The following is a 20,786-nucleotide window of genomic DNA, read 5'->3' as shown; positions in this document are numbered from 1 at the left end:
GACACCACCTGTTGCTGTGTCCCTCCTGCAGTCACACTAACTGCTGCAATACTCCAAAACATTGTCTGAATGTCTTTTGTTTTGAAAAGTCAAACAGGAAGCACCGTGTTGTCTCATCACCGACACCCCAGCAGTCTTCTTCAGAGAGGAGTGGGAGAGTATCCCAGCAGTCAGTCACTAGTGGAGCGACTGTAGCAGCCGTGGCGGCCGCCTCTCACCCTCCCACGTCCCGGTCTCAACAACCGACTGAGCACTGCTGATGCGCCCTGCCGCCATCAGTCCCCGCCGCCTCAGACCCCCGCAGAGTGCTCCCAGTGCCGCCGGGGCTTCCCTGTCAACATTTCCTCGCATCTAAGAACACATCGCACACTCTGGACTTGTTAATAAGCAGCCGAGCAGCACAGAAACCCTCCGTTTCTGAATGACGGGCGGTCGGTTCGACTTTGACGATGGTGGCACGTACTGCGGAGGCTGGGAGGACGGCAAAGCCCACGGCCATGGGGTGTGTACCGGACCCAAGGGCCAGGGCGAGTACTCGGGCTCTTGGTCCAACGGGTTTGAGGTGGTCGGCGTCTACACCTGGCCCAGCGGAAACGTGTACCAGGGCTACTGGGCACAAGGGAAACGCCACGGACTCGGCGTAGAAACGAAGGGGAGGTGGATTTACCGGGGAGAGTGGGCTCACGGGTTCAAGGGCCGTTACGGAGTCCGGCAGAGCCTGAACACACCGGCCAGGTACGAGGGCACCTGGAGTAACGGACTGCAGGACGGGTATGGCGTGGAGACGTACGGTGATGGAGGTGAGAGGGAGACATCACAGGGGACACAGAGTTCATTTATCACTGTTAGAACATCTATCTTTAGAAACACAGCAGCTTCTGTAACAGCCCACTGTCATGCAGCTGTACTGTGGATATAGACTACCTTTGAGCTAGTTCATTAATTTGATTAATGCATGAAGGAGGTGGAAAGTCTACATTTTGCCAGGCTTGTAATCAAATAATGTTTTGATTGTTTGGTTGGTTGGTGCCATGAATATTAATCCATAGTGTTGGTGTCTCAGTGAACACTAGAGTGACTACTTGTTGGTCAGATTTGTTCCAAAACGGTCCCTGTAGTTAGATTGTGTAATAAGGTTTACGCCCCCACCAACATGACTGACTTGTCTCAAACCTGTGACACACACACTTCTTTAAATAGTTTAAGGCTTTATCCAAAGTCATTTGTTCCGTCTGTAGTCAGTAAATGTACTCTGTATTTTGTGTTAGTTGGCGTGAGTGAGAACCCTTTGAGACACTACTTGGGTCATTTCTTACATATGGCATCCAAAGTGTAGAGCAGACCCATTCTAGTGGTTGTGGTGGGCCGAAACCAGACCTTTAACAACCTGATTGTGGCCCTTTGATCATTTTAGGTTAATTAGCCCATTCATTAGTTTTGTCTGTTGCTGAACATAAAAGTACTTTTTTATTTCACAAAAAAGTTTGAACCCTGGCTGGTCTTTAGCAGAATCAAACTGACATCCTACTTCCCTACTACTTTTTTTCCAAACTTTTGTAAATATGTTTATTTTTTTTTCATTTGTGCAAAGTAATAAACAAAGTCCAGCCCCTGGCACTTCAGTTTTTTTTTTCAAATCTGGCACTTCTAAAAAAGTAGTTGAATGCGTGGTGTAGAGAATTCATTATGAATTATTACCGAGTGCATCGGTTATGCAGTAGTTCTCAATAGACATTCAGACAACACTACCACATGGCAAGAACAAAATATGGTAGATTATGGACCCAGCAATAATTTGGACAATTAACCTCAATGAGACAGATCCACTGTCCAATGAGACTATAGTTTTCACTGGATCTAATGTCTGTGTTGGTCGACTGCCAGTGAGAAGACTTAGCGTGATTTTCTGTGAATGACTGTAGTGGAAACATTGCTATGCATGGATGGTTATAGACAGAACCTCAAAGTGCACAGTAGTACATGAATTAAATGACATAGAACCGATGAAAAGAGATAAATTGTGTAAAATATACAAAATATAAAATATATAAAATAAGTGAACCAACAATTTGTGAAATAATTGAAGAAATTATTACAATTTATTTATTTATATACTGATGTATTTTTACATTTATTATTATTAAATGGTTTTTCGTCATTCATTTTCATATTAAATGAATTTTGCTTGATATAAAGTTTATTTCAATATGGCATATTTCGTTTTAGCATTGTTTGCTAGCTCCTGTAGGCTTGAGCAACCACAGGGTCTGTCTATAATTATAACTCAGTTGCAATTTTGCAATCTTTCTGTGCACATTTCACTCTCCTGGCTCTGTTTAAAATCACACACTCTAATATTTCTGTGGACCACCTTTAGCTTTGATTATAGCATGAATTCGCTGTGGCATCGTTATGATAAGCTTATGCAATGTCACAACATTTATTTACGTCCAGAGTTGCATCAATTTTTCTTCGAGAGTCGGGCCGCTGTGTAAAGTCTTCTCCAGCACATCCAAAAGATTCTGAGTGGGGTTAAGGTCTGGCCAATCCATGTGTGAAAATGATGTCTCGTGCTCTCTGAACCACTCTTTCACAATTTGAGCCCGTTGAATCGTTGCATTGTCATCTTGAAATATGCCTGTGTCATCAGGGAAGAAAAAATCTATTGATGGAAAAACCTGGTCACTCAGTATATTCAGGTAGTCAGCTGACCTTATTTTTGGGCACATAACTTTGCTGAACCTAGAGCTGACCAACTGAAGCCACCCCAGATCATAACACTGCCATTATGGGGTGGCTTCAGTTAGTCAGTCATGCCTAGTGTATGGTAGGCACTAGGCATGACGGGTCCAACACTTCATCTGCCAGGCCTGTTTGCTCTGCCTACGAGCCCAGAGACACTGCAGCTGCACCAGCCAACCGGGGCAAATACGGATCACAATCTGTCGCACCAGTTCTGCCGCTGGCCGAGTGTTTTACAAACCAACCACAAGAAGAACACAAGCATATCCATTACCACCAGAGTGAGATAATGCGTGCTGATGGAGAGGAAACTGTGAATTAAGAAAAGAGTAGGTCAGCTCGCCAGTATGGCAGTATTTTTATTAATGTTTGAGTTTTTCATTGTTGTGTTGACATAATTATAACCTGTGTGTCTTGATAAAGTGGTTATATTCAAAATAAAGTGGTTAAATTTGACCTTTTTTTTTCACCTCATCTTTAAAAATTATTAAAAATGGGACATGTCATTAAAGATGATGAATAATTATAGTTATCAGCAGATATGAAACTTCACTGTCCTGATAGACTGTATTAGCCATGTCGCCCAGGCCTTTTACGTTGTGGTTTATATGAAAATGGTGAGAAAACTTTCAGCTGCCCAGAGTGGCCATGATCAACCTCAACAAAAGGCTACATTCACATGTGAAAGGAGCAATAACAAAAATTAGGGAATATGCTTACTAAGGTGTGCACAAGTGTTGCTGACTGGTTAAACGTTGCTACTCTCATATAGAAATATTTTTTCAAACAATGTATTACCTAATTGATTAAATTATGCTGAATTTCGGAATGTTTTCTTACTTTTAGATTAGTCGACTAATCGAAGTTCAAACTTCTGTTTAAATGGGAAATTTGTTATGAGGATGTTAAGGGGAGTCACAGGGCAGCAGGGCTTAGCCACCTCCCATTTACCAATCAATCAATCAATCAAACAGTCAATCAATCAATCAATCAAAGCTTTATTGTCATTTAGCTGTACCTACAAAAGTAGTGCAGCAAAAATGAGATTGCGTTGCTCCGGGATCCCATAACACAAACACAATAAATACACACAATATGTTACTATAATTTAAAACTAAAACTATGACTAAGGCTCATGAAGTGCAGCAGTGCGCATGCTCCAGATCAGCAGTTGGGCAATCTAACAGCTTGTGGAAGGAAGCTGTTGATTAGTATGTTTGTTCGGCCTTTTAGACTCCGGAACCGTTTTCCTCATGGGAGCAGTTCAAAGAATGTGTGGAGAGGGTGGAAGGGATCCCTGACAATGTTCAGTGCCCTGCTCCTGTAGTGGCTTAGGAAGAGCCGCTGCAGGAGCAGGGCACTGAACATCGTCACGGTAACACGGTTGGAAACGAGACTGAGACTGAACACAGCTTCAGAGACAGACAGAGGTCAGTTTGAAGACGGGGGATACAGTACGGAGGTGATTTACAGTAGCTCTGACCAGGACTATGACTCCGGGGGACTAGAAGACACGGCAGGCGGGGACAGGAGAGACATGAAGCAGCAGAGGAGAGAGAGAGAGAGTCGGACATTAGCAGCGGGTGAAAATGACGTGTAGAGCTGGAATATTTTCATGTCTTACTCTGTGAACTGACCAGGTGATGGTGGAAAGACAAACCAAGACTGTATTGGTGACTTTTTATTTAGTTTAGTTTCTATCAAGTTTGACTGAAGCATGTTTTACAATGATGAGGCAATTAAGCTCGTCTTAGTTCAGTAAAAGATAATTCAGAAGGTGTACTGTTGTATTGTACTATGTACTATACTATCAGACTATTGCCTTTTGAGGTACAAATTGGTGTTACTAGACAGGAGGGGGCTAACTTTAGTAGACATCGCTGTAACTCAGTACACAGATTTGACCTAATGTCAATACTGCTGTTTCTTCACACTGCTGATAATGTTAGTACATTTTCTCTTTTGTCTTTTTTCAATGTTAGTTCTTTGAATGAAAACTTATTAGTGTGGATGAGCCTTAGTGTCTGTGTCTGTGTTGTCTGTTTATTTACAGCAGCAGCTAGACAGTTGATTCAGAACTACAACCCCAAAGTACTCAAAACCGCTGCTGTGTTACTTCCGGCTACAATAGGTGTCTCCAGGACCATTTTTTACCATAATGACACACACACACACACACACACACACAGACAGGCTCTCATGGTGAAAACATGACCAGCTGGTAATCATTTACACATAAACTGTGTTTACCAACAGCAGTTTAACAAGGTGTTCCTGGACGTGTAGTAATCTCCTTTATACAATCATGTGTTTTACAAAGTGTTGAACCTCGCCCCATCCTTGCTTGTGATTGACTGAGCGTTTCGAGGATGCTCCTTTCATACCCAATCATGATACTCTCACCTGTTACCAATTAACCTGTTTACCTGTTGAAAGTTTCAAACAGGTGTTTTTGGATCATTCCGCAACTTCTTTTGTTGCTCCTGTCACAACGTGTTTGAAAAGTGATGCTTACATCAAACTCACAATAAGAATATATTTACAAAAATCAATGAAGCTGATGAGGTCAAACATGAAATATATAGTCTTTGTGCTCTCTTCAGTTGAGCGTTGACATATCTAAAAGCAGCTGCAAATATTCACATACTGTTTTACCAAAGTTTTCCACCTTTTTTGGAATCAGGGTTGGACTTTGACTTTGTTGTTGCTCTAGCTAACAGGTGCTAAGTGGCTCATTCTGGTAGCAGCTGTTGAGCTTACCAGCTTTAAAGGAAAGGGGCACATGACTGTCATGAAAACTGTCATGCTACTGTCATGAAAAGCGACTGTATAAAAAGTTAGATTATGAAATAAAAGCTATAAAACTGGTAAGTAAAAAGTTGAGTCTTTCCCTCTTTCTTAAAAAGTTATTGTTTCATGTGTTTTGTACAATTTATTCATGTGAGTATTTATTTCTAAATTACTGGTTAACTTATTAATATTGAATACTTAAGAGCTACATAGTTATCCACCATACCTTTTTTTCACTGTTCCATAGTGATAGGAGCATCAGGGTAAGAAGAGGGGCAGATGAAATCATGGACCCATCGTGCCTAGTGCCTACCATACAAGGCTGTGAGGGCAGTGTTATGATCTGGGGTGGCTTCAGTTGGTCAGCTCTAGGTTCAGCAACGTTATCTGCACAAAACATGAGGTCAGCTGACTACCTAAATATACTGAATGACCAGGTTTTTCCACCAATGGATCTTTTCTTCCCTGATGACACGGGCATATTCCAAGATGACAATGCAACCATTCATCGGGCTCACATTGTGAAAGAGTGGTTCAGAGAGCACGAGACATCATTTTTACACATGGATTGGCCACCACAGAGTCTAGACCTGAACCTCAGTGAGAATCTTTGGGATATGCTGGAGAAGACTACACAGCAGCCCAACTCTCCCATCATCAATACAAGATCTCTGTGAAAAATTAATACAACTCTGGACGGAAATAAATGTTTGACATTGCATAAGCTTATCAAAACGATGCCACAGCGAATGTGTGCCATAATCAAAGCTAAAGGTGGTCCAACAAAAAACATTAGAGTGTGTGGCTTTTTTATGGCTGGGTTGTGTATAGTCAAACTGACTACAGGCAACAAACAATAACATTTACACAGTGTTCAGAAACGAAACTGCCCACAGTCCAGTCCAGAAAAAGGAATCAACCAGGACTAACACCTGAACCAGCACACTAAATGAAGTATAATGAAAATAAAAATATTGTTACATCAATGACAACAAGACAGCTATTTGTATTATAAAACTGAGGGACACCAACCGGAAATCCATGTCCTGGAAGTAAAGGTGAGAAACCTACCTATTTTGCAAAAGTTAGTTTAATCATTTATTCATGTTTTGTCATAGTTACTTATGATTTGATATATTTGTATTAATATGGTAAATGGACTGCATTTATGCATTTTTAAAGCTTTTCCAGTCTTACCCACTACTCAAAGCACCTTGCAACAAAAGTCAGCATTTACCCAATCATACACTGGTGGCAAGGTCTACCATTTAAGGCACCACCTGCTCATCAGTAGCAATAGCTATTCATATGCACACTTACACACCGATGGAAGAGCCACTGGGAATTGATGGATTATGGACAAAAAGCAGGCCGTTTGTAAGCTCTGTAGAGCAGCGTTTAAGTACAGTGGTAGCACGACAAATTAGCGTTCACCTGGTGAGACAGCATGGTGAAACCTGTGCAGACAACGAGGATGCTAGTAAAGCTAGCACTAGCAAGACACAGAGATTAAACTCTTTTTTCAGCCACAACGTGGCGGGTCAAAGGTAATCACAGCATCTATAGCACGTTTTATTGTTAAGGACTTACGACCTGTCTGTTTTTGAACGTATTGCTGTCATTAGCTGTATTCTGTGACTGCTGGTAGTACTGCACACTGTTAACTGTCATTGTCTACTGACATTATGTACTGAATTGAACCATACTGCACACTGTTAACGGTCTACTGACATTATGTACTGAATTGAACCATACTGCACACTGTTTACATAATAGTAAGAAAAATACATAGGCTTCCCTGGTGTTTCGTGGTCTTATGAAATATCTATTTGAAGGTAAGCAATGCCACTTTTCTAGAATTGGCTTATTCTAATTTATAATAGAAAATGCATGTCCACATGAAACTAAGAATTGTATAGGTTTGTATTGTATCCTACCCAAACTGGATAGAATTGAATTCGTACGGAATCATTTCATATCGAATTATTCCACAATAATAAAAAGTATTGTCCCTGAACTGATTGTAGCCCATGTATCTAGATACATATCGAATCGTCTTATAAGGTAGAGATGCACAACCCTAATGTTAACCTAAATAGTCGTGTTATAAAAAACTGTGCAGAAAGTCAGCTTTGCCATATTTTATGTTTTACTCTTTATTTCGTAGTCTGTTTAATTTGACGATAGCATGTTGCTCTGCTAATGTGGCCACTCTTGGGCACAGTCTGGGGCAGTGTCAGACTAATGTTGTAATAAGGCACAGTCAAGAACAGGAGTGAACAGACTGTAAATTGGGTAGGTGTATTCTTCTCTGAACAGGCCCCTCACCTCACCATTGTCACTGATGTTCTGTAGATGGTACCAGGGATGTTCACGTGGTTTCAATCACCCGCTGTAAAGCCTTCCTGTCCTGGGCCATGATGAACCGTGCCAGTTTGTGATATTTATGCTTAATGTTTTTGTCAGAATGCTTTCTAGACTTAAGCTTCAAGAGCATTATCATCACTCCAGTTGTATAAGTACACTTGTGTGAAATTCTTTCCTCTATAGAAATAGAAAAAAGATAGACCTGTCAAAAGTTTTTCCCTTCCCAGATCCTAACTTGTATGTCTGTGTAACCCCTAAATTCCACCAGATCTGTGTTCGGTCCGTCTCCACTCCGCCACAGCAGCTCTAGTCTATGTGTTTACTCCCACTGGCTCCGCTGCGTTGCGTATCTACTCCGTTGCAGAGGCAGTCCGGACCTTTCCGCAGCAGATACGCAAGGCTTCCATTTCTGCTGGATGCCGGAGCACGGCGCATCAATTTAGCTGAATTTGGAACAGAGCAGACGGGAAGTCAGACAGCGAAACAACAACATAACATCTGGTTAATTTTCATAATAAAACACTCCGTGTTGATGCCAGCACATAAATCTAAAAAATCCTTCAGTTGGGAACACTAACCTTTTATCTGTTTGTTGTTGTGTTTATAACACATACCTATCACTGCCATCGCGCGTGATTATGGAATTATCGCAGGAACTCCTCGGTCTTGCAGCTCCAGCTGTCCGGCAGTGCGGAGCTGTAGTGGGCGGGTTGACGGACGACGGAGCACAAAGCAAAACTGAAGCGGAGCCGTTCCGCAACATACATGCAACCTGTGGAATTCCTGTGTAAGGTAACGATATAGCTATGTGTAAACACACTTTTGGTGCTGATCCAGATAAAGGGACCGGTCCAGGATTTTTTTTCTCACTTTCTTTAACATTGTGAGATATGGGATTTCAACATTTTCATTAATTTCTCAGGCAATAATACATGGATGTTGATGAAAAATAACAGGTGTATTCAGGTTGCTGGTATATGTAAGTAATTACAATTTGATACAGATCCTAGATCTGGTGGCCTGTAATTATGGTTAAGCAGTTATGGGTGGTTTCAATGCCAAATAAGTGCCGATCTAGTTTAACATGAATGCAAAGACAACCTTTTACCATATCATGAGCAGACATAATTAAAAACACTTCTAATAGAAATAAAAGAGCAACAATTTAGTTGGGTTAAACTTGAATTAAATGCTTTTATCTCAAGAATGAATGTAAATTAAAACTTCAGTCAGTTAGCATGCCCAAGCTACATCCTACAGCTATGTTAACAAGTTAGATACTTAAGGCTAACATTTGCTGGTTAACCATTTTTTGGGCACATAACGTTGCTGAACCTAGACCTGACCAATTGAATCAACCCCAGATCATAACACTGCCCTCACAGGCTTGTATGGTAGGCACAAGGCATGATGGGTCCATCACTTCATCTGCCCCTCTTCTTACCCTGATGCACCCATCACTCTGGAACAGGGTAAATCTGGACTCATCAGACCACATGACCTTTTTCCATTGCTCCAGAGTCCAATCTTTATGCTCCCTAACAAACTGAAGCCTTTTTTTCCAATTAGCCTCTCTGATAGGTGGTTTTCTTAATGCTACGCAGCTGTTTAGTCCCAATCCCTTGAGTTCTCTTCACATTGGCCCTCATTTATCAATCTAACGTAGAAACCAGCACAGATCCGAGCGCAGAAATCATCTTACGACAGGGTTCACGTGTGATTCATGAAACGTTCATATCTCGCCGATCACAGCGTAAGAATGATCGGGCGTTGATAAATGTGGTGGCTGAAAACAATCGTCATTTAAATATCACGCCCTTAAATATTCTCAGTTTAGAGGCCTCGCCCCTAGAGTTTAGGACATGGAGATGCGTAAGATGTCCAAGAAGAGGAACTTCTCCGACCTTGAAATTGAGACCATAACATTCCACGTACAATTAAACAAAATAGTTTTATTTGGCAGCCTGAAAAGTGGCATCAAAGGAAGTCGGAAGAATGCCATATGGAAAGAAATCACTGCTACGGTCAACAGCGTTGCCGTCGTCAATCGCACTCCAGCTGAGGTTTGTATATTTGATTTATACATCCACGATAAGTATAGTCATATATGTGTATATGTATATATATAATCGACTATATCGCAATTTATATTTAGGTCAAGAAAAAATGGTCAGACCTCAAACTCGCCACCAAAAAGCGTGTTGCGGTCCTCAGGCGCAGTACCACGCTGACTGGAGGAGGTCTGCTGGACCCCAGCCTTGCATTGACCCAGACAGAGGAGCGGGTGGCCGCGCTGATCGGGTCTTCTTCAGTTTCGGCATAAGTGGCAGAGGAGACACAGACGCACCACCTGAGTCAGAGCCGGATAATGGTAAACATTTAATAGCCTACTAATATTTTTTGTACAGGGTTCAGGTGCTGGAAATCCCTGAATGCTTGAAGCATTTTGGCTGTTTAGCCTATATTTAAATTAAAAACAGCCGTATGGTGCTGGAAGAACTTGCAAATGCACCATGAAAAGTGTTTGTATTTGACTTGGGAAAAGGTGTAGGAACCATGTTTGTAGTTTAAATAATTACACGGTTGCAGTCAGAGTTTATTTCTTTATTTAAATGATGTTTCAGATCATTCGGAGCCAGGCACAAGTGCCGTTGTTCAGGCTTCGGCTGAAGAAACCGGCCTGGAGCCAGTCCCACAGAGCCAGTCAACTATACACCACAACCACCACCACGCACGAGGCACACCACCACGACCCTGGATTCTGTCAGCAGAGGTCCTGGAAAAACAAACCGAAATGTTTCGGTCGATGGCGGAGATAAATCGCTCACTAATAGCAATAAACGACACTTTAAAAGAGATAAACGAAAACCTGAAACGTGCATCACATGAATAAAATGTTTGACTAAACGTTGTGCATTGTCTGTTTCCCTGTATTGAATAGTTGTCAAACATAAGTATTTAACACTTCACATTTTAGAAGCGATGAATGAGGTCCTGTCTCCTTCGTATTGCCCCCAGTTGGGGCTCTGCTGGCCACGGCTCTCTGGGCATAGGTTCATCTGGCTGCGCCGGGACATCAAATGGCACCCTGTTATCCTGCGCAATATTGTGCAGAACCCCACAGGCTAAAATGATGTTGCAAACTTTCTCTGGCGTGTACAATAGGGTTCCCCCCGCGGATCCTAGACAGAGCCATTTTCCCTTAAGCAACCCGATGCAGCGCTCCACCGTGTGCGTATTTGCGCTTGGTTGAATCTGCGCTCCTGCTCTGTTGCAGGGTTTGCCAGTGGAGTAATCAGGTATTCCTTGAGGGGATAACCTTTGTCACCTAGCACATGAATCACACCAAAATGTTAGTAATTTGATTACTTTTAGAATATTAATTTAACGCAGTAGTTAGGCTACTCACCGAGGAGATGACTCCGGCCCTGCAGTGCGCCCTCCTGTAGCCGTGTCCCTACGCTGTTGTTTTGCCAAATGAAGGAGTCATGCGTCCCCCCGGGCCACCGGGCTACCACGTTTAGGAGAGAGAGCCTGGCATCACAAATGACCTGAACATTTATGGAGTGATAGTTTTTACGATTGATGAATGCGTAATCATTCATGGATGGTGGCTTCAGACGCACATGGGTACAATCAGTCACACCAATCACATTAGGAAACCCAGCAATCTCATAAAATTCTCTCTTCATCACAGTTTGCTGAGCATCATTGTAAGGAAATTGAATGTATTGACGAGAAAGGGACTTGATAGCCACCAACACTGCTGACATCGCTCTGCTAATGGTTGGCTGTGACATACTGGACCTATCCCCAATCTCCCGCTGAAAGGTCCCGGTGGCCAAAAACCCCAATGTGGCGAGCACCTGCACTGGCACAGGTATGGCATTCGAGTGTCGGGTTTCTCTCCATAACTGAGGCTCCAAATTGTGGCATAATTCCAAAACGAGATGCCTTGGGAGACGAAAGTGACTTAATAGCCACTCATCACTCTCCATAAAAAGATCCCTGCGGTCCCGAAAAACCCTCTCACGTCTTACGGGCGCATATAGGTCTTCTAACAGAGCCAGATCTGCCATTGTCGAGATGTCATGACTGTCAAAGCTCTTGTTTAAATAGGTAACTGAGTAAGCATCTAACCTATCACATTGCTTTCAATTTGTAATTATGTCACCTGCCTCAAAATCTTTCTCAAAATGTCAGAGAAATTAATATTACAGCAATAAACTGTTAACCCCGTTAATTGCAAACTATTTGAAACTAGTAGGCTACCTTTAATGTCAGGGATATATGGTCTAATAACAATTCTCGGACTACGCCAGATTTACTATGCTGCACCACAAATCAACACTGACTTGAAAACTTGCGTAAACCAGTTGAGACTTGACGTGAGATTTGATCGTAGCCTCTGCTCACGTCCAAATTGATTAAATGCCGAGCTTTGCATGGAAATGACCGTAAATGACGTGTTCATTTGATAAATGAGGGCCATTGTGTGTGTAAATGCTCTTGCTTTCACTATTACACATAGCTGTGAGTTCTACTGTTGATTTTTTACCATTTGATTTCACCAAACGTTTAAGTGATCTCTGATCATGATCATTCAACATTTTTCTCCGACCACATTTCTTCCTAGAAGATGATGGTTCACCACTGTCCTTCCAAGTTTTAATAATGCGTTGGCTCTTACCTATTTGCTTAGTTAAATCCAGGTGGTGACTATTTTTGGCCAGGTAGTGTATTATACTCTGTGTTAAAACTACACACTACAGAAGTGGCCATAGATTTGGCTCAGTATTAATTTATCAGTTTTAATGGAGGCTACTGTGCTGCCAAGAGCGAGAGAGAGGCAATGTCCATGTAGATGAGAGAAAGGGAGCGTGCTGAGTATAGACAGAAGTTTAGATGTGATACAAACTTTCTAAGCCCCGTGTGACTTTACAGTTCTCTGCTTTATTAGTTAAGTGTTTGAACTACACTGCAGACTGGATTCTCTATTAAAGTGAAACTCTCGCCAAAATGCAACCTAGGCTTTTTTTGTGAAGAGTCAAACCTTCATGTAAAAGCATAATTACAACGAAAAAGCCACTTTTAAGATTTACCGTATTTTCGTTTTCGGGTCAAAATCATTTTCAATGGTGTGCAAGGGGCAACATTACGGTAGCACCAAAATCGCTATTTTTAAAACACTAAGAAGACTCGACACAACATGAAACTTTGCTCATAGTATCACCAGGGTCTCTACACATGAACACGAGCATTGAGAATATTGTTTGTGTACACAGAGTTTACTAAAAAGAAGGTTTTTGAACAACTCACACTAGCAGTAGCTTGCTCCGCTCGCCGCCTCGACTGGCAGGACTGCGAGCGGAGCAAGCTACTGCTAGTGTGAGCACGCCATTGAAAATGATTTTGACCCGAAAACGAAAATATGGTAAATCTTAAAAGTGGCTTTTTTGTCATAATAATGCTTTTACACAAAGGTTTGACTCAGGTTCACAAAAAAAAGCCTAGGTTGCATTTTGGCGAGAGTTTCACTTTAAATCAAATCAAATCAATTTTATTTATATAGCCCAAAATTACAATCACAATGCCTTACTGGGCTTTACAATCTGTACAGTGAATGACATTTTCTGTCCTTAGACCCTTGATTCGTATAAGGAAAAACTTGCCATACTAGCAGATGAACAAAGTAACAGCTGACTCACAGGAGCTGGTCCAGCACAGGATAGTCAGCGTTGTAGTTTACGTCTTGTTTATAAAATGGCTGTATCCTAAATATCCTTTATAAATTATAGGGATGTGACGAGATCTCATGCCACAAGATTAAAACGTGACGATATTTCTTATCAAGGTGAAAAGCTGTCTCGCAATATCAGTACTTAACGGACACAGAGCAGCAGCCAGCATGATTTTACTCACACAGTGCTCCCGAACCTCTACAAAGATAGCATACCTTTCCATCTCTCCTACCTCCGTTACAAGTGAGCATGTCTTTTCAACTGAAGGAGACATAGTTAGTGCCCAAAGGACTCAACTGCTGCCAGAAAACGTAGACATGCTTATATTCTTGAAAAAGAACGTGACCATATCTTAGGCTGGCCGGTGTACTTGTAGCCAGCTGTCAGCTCTGTATCATGCTTGAAGAGAAATTTGATCAGTCTCTGTTTGAACCTGAAGTATTGAGAGCGTACTACTTTGATTATTGATACACTTAAAAAACAAGACTAAGAAAAACTTTGTGTTATTTATTTTTGTATTTTTTCGTTCTAGTGAGTTGAGTGTATCGTCACAACCCTAATAAACTATGATAATTTGGTAGTGGGTCACGTCTTTTGACCGTGTCCAGGCACCATCTCACTCCCTTAATCTATCCTCCCATGGCCAACTATGGCAAAGTATTAAGGCACGCTTGACAGATTTTTGGGACATGTGCAACCAAAATAGTTGCACCCTGGGTGGCTCACAGTGGTTTAGTTCTATCTGATTATATGTTACACTGAAGGCCTTTTTACAAGATTCTTTTTTCTTTTTTTAAAAAAGCAGACGAAAACCAAAAAAACAAATTTCTTAGACAAACAGGCTTATTATGTTCTGATTTTTTTTTCCAATATTTTTTGTGAATTATTGGATAATGTTTGGAGTTTCATGCTTTTTAGACAAATATTCAAACAAAAGAAAGGGAAAAAAAATCTTTCTGGTTGTACTGGTGTCAAAATAGAGGCATATACAATGGAGGTCCAGATATAAATTACTTTGAAAGGAGCCACAAGCTAAAAATGTTCTTAACCAATCAGCATAATGAGAATTTATATCAAAAAAACAAGCTCTCACAAAAAATCACTTCAGTTACTGCAGTCTACCTAAGTCTTGATTAGGTTGGGGTTAGAAAGAAGGCCCTGGTAAATCAAGGAACCCACTTAGAAAGGATCAGTCAGATTTACACAGGAATAACAAGTTTTCCCAGAGGCTGCTCCAGTGTCTTCAGTCTACCACTGTGAAGAAGGCTTATTCCTCATAGAAAGATAGCTGCTTGGATCTATGTTTGGCCAGCCAACAGACTTCCCAGTGTCTCAAGTTACTTCCATCTTTTAAAATAGCACATTCTTACATTCTTCAGCTGTAGCCATCAGTGCCAGAGCCTGAGCTCTCCTAACTAGGCCACAAAGCTAACTGTTTTATCACCTAATGACTCTCACTGGTGGTGGTTTTAGAATCACAGCTGGTTTATGTCCAAGTTGTCAAAATACAGTACATTTACAAATGTACAGATATTCGTTCCAACTGTTTTTGTCCTGTTAGTAAGTAATTTATTTCAAAGGCAAGTTCCAAAGATTGGTGAATTTCATAGAGGTACATGATGACAATTGTCAATGGCCACTTTTGTATCATTTCACAGCAACAGTTCAAGTATATGATCACCTTTACTGTCGTTGTAATTAAGTACAGTAATTAATTCAGGGCCAAAGCATCAAATCAGTGTTTGATAGTTTCGATCTCACGTGCTCTGTAGAATGTAAGCCCAACTTTCACTCGGTTTTTTTTCGGTGTGGTTTAGTCTCCATGAACTCCTGAGAAAGGTATATGGCTCATTAGCTGCTAAATTCTCCACTTTGCTCACCAGCCAGTTGCTAACTTTGTCTGTCTGCTGTTTGGTCCCGGGCACATAGTGTACAGGGGGTGTACTAGAGCTTTTCACCAAAAAGAGCTTCCTGCTGGGAACCAGGTAGAACAGAGCAGTGAAACTAAACCAATGAGATGAAAGTGACTAGAAAGCTCTGTAAAAAACAAAGTCAAATGACAATGGTGGAACACAGTAAATGTTTTAGTAACGTAACAGGTAATACATCTTTGTTACATGTAATCGTGCAGCTAATAGATTTGGTTGCTTGGTAATTAATTTTGCTGAGCCAAAGCTACAGTTATCAACATCCCCTGGTAATATTATGTCTTCCTAATAATAAACTAACAGCAAGATACTGTATAGCTCTGTCAAGGCCATCATAAAATGTTGTAAGCCTGTTGTTCTGCTGCTTGTCTGGCAATGCAGCGGCTTCTGTCCTTAGGCTGTAGGACACCTAAACTCTCAGCAATCCAAAAAATATTTTTTTCACTTTTGGAATCCAGTCTAGCAGGCGTTTGCCAATGTAGGTCATATAGACACATTTGTATTAAACTGAGACTTTTTTCACAGCTGTTTTACAATAGACACATGCACTGCCTGACTTCAGACTGCCTCTTAGCCCTCACTGCTGGCCAGTTGGGAGATGTGTTAGCAGCTAGTTCGCTACATTCTGCGAATGTGCTCTCTGAGCTTTTAAGACTGATAAATACATAAATCTGAAATACCACAGTCATATAAACACAAGCAATATAGCCGCCACAAACGTACCTCCATGCGAAAAAGCCTACCCAGCACAACAGTTACTCTGGATGTGTGCTTCATGCTAACATTAGCCACTACAGGAGTGTGTTAAGTAAACACACCTCACATTATCATGATGAACATCAACAACGACCATGGCTATTGTTAGTATTCATCACTGTCAAGATAGTAAGTTAACACTTGGAAATGTTGACTCCACTTTCTCTGTCATTTTCGTGCCACAAGCTCTCCAATAGTGTTTGCAATGCATTCGCCTAGCTCTGTGGAAGGCTCTGGTGATACGCAATGAGTCCAGTCTTTTCATATAGGCCGAATAAGACAATTGGATGGGCTTATTAAAGGTCTGCAACGGCCATAGTTACTGTTTTTCCGTTATTTGTCAGAGCATTCGATTTATTGATTGCTGTGAGGATGTTAAGAGATTTTCTATAAATATCCCAAAAAAGGCTTCTAGAATAACTGACCAACTCTAGCTTTTAGACGACACGAAGCTTTGAATAACCTAAAAGTTCTTATAATAAGCAACACGCATCATCACTGGAATTAGAAGTTTGAAAAAAGTCTCACACTTGCACACACTGCATTTCTCTTTATTAAGATGACACTTCGACCCTCAGGCCCTCCTCATGATCAACATTCATAGAAGCACACAGGCACTTGTATGTTATATAGTCCACACCCTCGTAATGCATGCAGTGGTGATAAGATAGTCATGTTTCACCATCAACAACAATATTTAGCCTTTTTATTTATTTTTATTGAGTACAGAGTATGTTAAAAAGGATTGGGAAAGGATCACATTGTCTTTAATTTATATTTTATGCAGTGTCACACCTTTATTGGAATCTGGGTTGTACAATATGGATGAATTAAATGTCTTTCTAGTCAACTTAAGTTCTTGTTGCCGATTATTCATTTATCCAGTCTTGAGAACACAAAACCATCCAACTTCCAAGGACGCTTCTATTCACTGACTTCTGTAATCTATCAGTAATTCTGTTATTGAATCATTCCTTTTTTTTTTTGCTTATCTGTCTCTCTATGAGCCCTTTTTAAACGCTGTGGTCTAAAATCAATGGTGCAAGTGAATTCAGGGCATGTTCAACTCCTTTATACTAGTTAAACATAATCTGGCTTTGCTACTTAAACAACGTGGGCACCAGCCATGATATTGGCAGCTTAATTGCTATTAAGAAACTAGCAATGACACTTGTTGGTAAGATATGGCCCTATATGAGTGTATTTTACAGTTTAGTTTCTGTCTCCCTCCCTCCCTTGTTCTTGCCGTAGGTACATACCAGGGTCAGTGGACTGGTGGGATGCGTCATGGCTACGGCGTACGTCAAAGTGTTCCATATGGTATGGCCTCTGTCATCCGTTCACCTCTACGAACCTCACTGGCTTCCCTCCGCAGTGAGCAGAGTAATGGTACAGTATTGCGTGACAGCCTGTCTGACAGCCCTGCTGGCACACGTGGTGGCTTCGTACTCAACTTCCACTCAGACGGAGAAGGTTCGGAGAAAAAGAAGGGTCTTTTTCGCCGTGGCTCTCTCTTCGGTAGCCTTCAACGACTGCGCAAATCGGATTCAAGGTCGTCCATTTCCAGTAAACGCAGCTCAGCACACAGTGACACCACCATGAGCCGCATCAGTTCAAGTGACGCCAACTCCACCATCAGCTTTGGAGATGGAGACCCAGGGGATGACTACCTGCCTCTGGAGGACAATGTGGATGCCACCACCACCGAGTCCTACATGGGCGAGTGGAAGAATGACAAGCGCAGTGGCTTTGGTGTCTCAGAGCGCTCCAATGGCATGAAGTACGAAGGTGAGTGGTTGAATAACAAGCGCCATGGCTACGGTTGCACCATCTTTCCTGATGGCACCAAGGAAGAAGGGAAGTACAAGAATAACACCCTGGCCCGGAGCATCAGGAAGCAGTTGATCCCGCTGAAGAACACCAAGACCAAACAGAAGGTGGATCGAGCCATTGAGGGAGCAGTGAGAGCTGCAGCCATCGCCAGAACCAAAGTGGAGATTGCCATCTCCAGGTAAAATATCCTGTGTAAGATAATCTCAGAAATCACTGTGCATGCATGTATTCTTTCATAGCATTAACTAAACATTTTGGCCTGTTTCATGCCTTTATGTTAAAAAGCGTGCTGAAGAGAGCTGACAGAAAGTGAGGGGCAAGATAATGGGTGCAAGGTCCCTGGCTGCACTTTAACTTGAGATGTGGAAATGACGTGGTTGGCATCTATAACCCACTTGTTGGCTATCATTTGTATTAGTGCTTAGAATATTGTACTCACCAAGTTAATTGTAGACTCAGAATGGAGCTCCATCGCTGAAAAGAGTGATCAGACAATCAGACAGATTTGAAACAACCCCCGAGGTTAACTAGACTTATTTGGAAGATAAAACAAAGTGGAAATAATTCATAAACATCCATCACAGTAGGGATCAACCAATACGGTTTTGTCATCGCTGATACTTGGGTCGCCATGTATAATAATAAGCTTGTGACAACACTGGTAATATCCAGTACACTGGCTTTTTACGTGACAAGACTCTCACTATCCAAACAGTACTGCTGCAGCTTCAGTTTAAAAACAACAAATAGGCTAGTGACAAGAAAAGCAATGTGTTTAGCACTTACCACTAGGGTAACTCACGATACGATATTGTGCAATAAGATACGCAATACATAGCCCACAATACCAACTATGTCATGATACAGCGATTCTGTGATAGTGGGTATATTGCGAGACAATCGTATAATGATACATCACGATATCTGTCTAACTGAAAAAAATAAAATGCCATTAAAAAGGTAAAGTGCATGATTTCTCTATTTATTCACTACAGTTTGGTGTCAGTTTCACAGATTTTGAAACAAACTGAGGAGAAACACTGAACAACTGAACTTTGCATAGTGCCTCTTATACAAACACAGTGACTGTAACAAAAGTACAAACTGTTAGAAAACAACACAGTTCTGCAGCAGAACAGGTTTTTCAGTCTGTATATTAAATTCACACAACTCTGAAAACAAATGAATGTAAAAAATAAAAGAAAATACACATTTCTTTATCAAAGGCACATATAAAAATACAAATTTTAGTGCTTTGCAAGCATAACCGACTTGTGTATGTAAACCTGTACACATTTTATGCTTGTGCTTTTTAGAAGCATAACAAACTTGTCTTTATGTTCACCTTGACACATTTTAGTGCTTCAACTTTTTAAAGCATGACAGTCTTGTTTTGTGTATATCTGGACACATTTAACTGCTTATCAACTTGTTTTATATAAACCTGAGAACATTTCAATTCATCCTCTAATATGCATGTTCTTCAGGGACAGCAACTGATCAGCGTGCTGCCGGTGTACTTTACTTTTACCAGACAGTTCTTACATATCGCGTAGTCTTTATGGGTTTTGTTTGTCCTTTCAAACGTGGCTGGGGCGTCTCTTAATGTAACTTTTTTAACATTGATGTCCACCATTATCCCAGAACTGTAAACTTCCTCTTCTTTGGCCAATTAACTTCTGTCATTCATATGATAAGCTCCACCGCGAAGAGCCATGAAGTAGCGATGCTGGAGTCAAATTGGAAATCTGTTTAGAGCGCCTTATTTTTTAAATTAAAATATTGATATTTGGCACAAGCGTATCAATACTCGTATCGCACAAGGAAGGACGACGATATATTGCTGTATCGCCATTTTGTCCCACCCATACTTACCACTATCATTCATCAATAATGTGTACTTCAGAGCAAAAGAATGGTTGTTTTCATCATTTGTTGACAGCAGATCAATTGAAGTATGTCAGAGTAGTTCTAAATATTCTGTGGGATTGATGAAACAAGAAGGAGCTGTTTGATGAAAAGCTGCATTCAACAAGATGAACACCTCCAACTTCTCTGAGGTAACAACTCCTTTTCCATCATTAACGTTATCAGGTTCCCTGCTAGCTTTGGGTTTGAATCCGACATATGCCAAAAAGGTGCTTTTGTTTTTCGCTTTGACAACAGATCCTCCACCATCATCTTGTTAGTCAGTTGTCCTTCATCTCGTCACATTGTAAGTGAAATGTGACTCCTGCTTCTCTGCGCTGCAACTGTGCTGCAGGCCCCGCTGCAGAGTAGATGCCTGACATCTAATCATGCCTGACTGACAGTTGGTAATTGTAGCGTCTGTCATCCAACTAAGTATTGATTTAATAAGAGCAAAACGAAAAGAATGTATTGATGTATGCCCTAACACCGTATAACACCCACTACCGAATATTGATTAGTAATAATCACAGAGACTTATAACTGATATGTGGAACCAATGTACATTTGAAGTAAAAAAGAAAATCTTAGTGTTGAAATTTAGAAAAACACAAACTAAACTGAAACATTTGTTTCATTAAATGCTGCAAAAGACAGCTTTTTAAGTGCTGCAGCATTTCTTACAGTTCCAGACATGTTTTAAGATGTATATTAAACACTG

General features: G+C 41.1%; 1 protein-coding gene across 1 annotated transcript in view; it reads left to right on the top strand.

The window, feature by feature from the left end:
* Positions 1 to 206: 206 nt before the first annotated feature.
* The window catches only part of LOC141016947 (junctophilin-1-like), a 45,376-nt gene continuing 24,796 nt past the window's right edge, over positions 207 to 20,786 (top strand). The window contains exons 1-2 of the mRNA XM_073491551.1: positions 207 to 800; positions 17,576 to 18,335. Coding sequence (XP_073347652.1) covers positions 422 to 800; positions 17,576 to 18,335 — 1,139 coding nt within the window. The 5' untranslated portion in view covers positions 207 to 421. The remainder of the gene's footprint in view (positions 801 to 17,575; positions 18,336 to 20,786) is intronic.

The sequence above is a fragment of the Pagrus major genome, chromosome 21 (assembly GCF_040436345.1).
Source record: "Pagrus major chromosome 21, Pma_NU_1.0".
NCBI classification, from domain to species: domain Eukaryota; kingdom Metazoa; phylum Chordata; class Actinopteri; order Spariformes; family Sparidae; genus Pagrus; species Pagrus major.
Note: the sequence above shows the minus strand (reverse complement) of the source record. Positions and strands in the feature narration are given on the sequence as shown.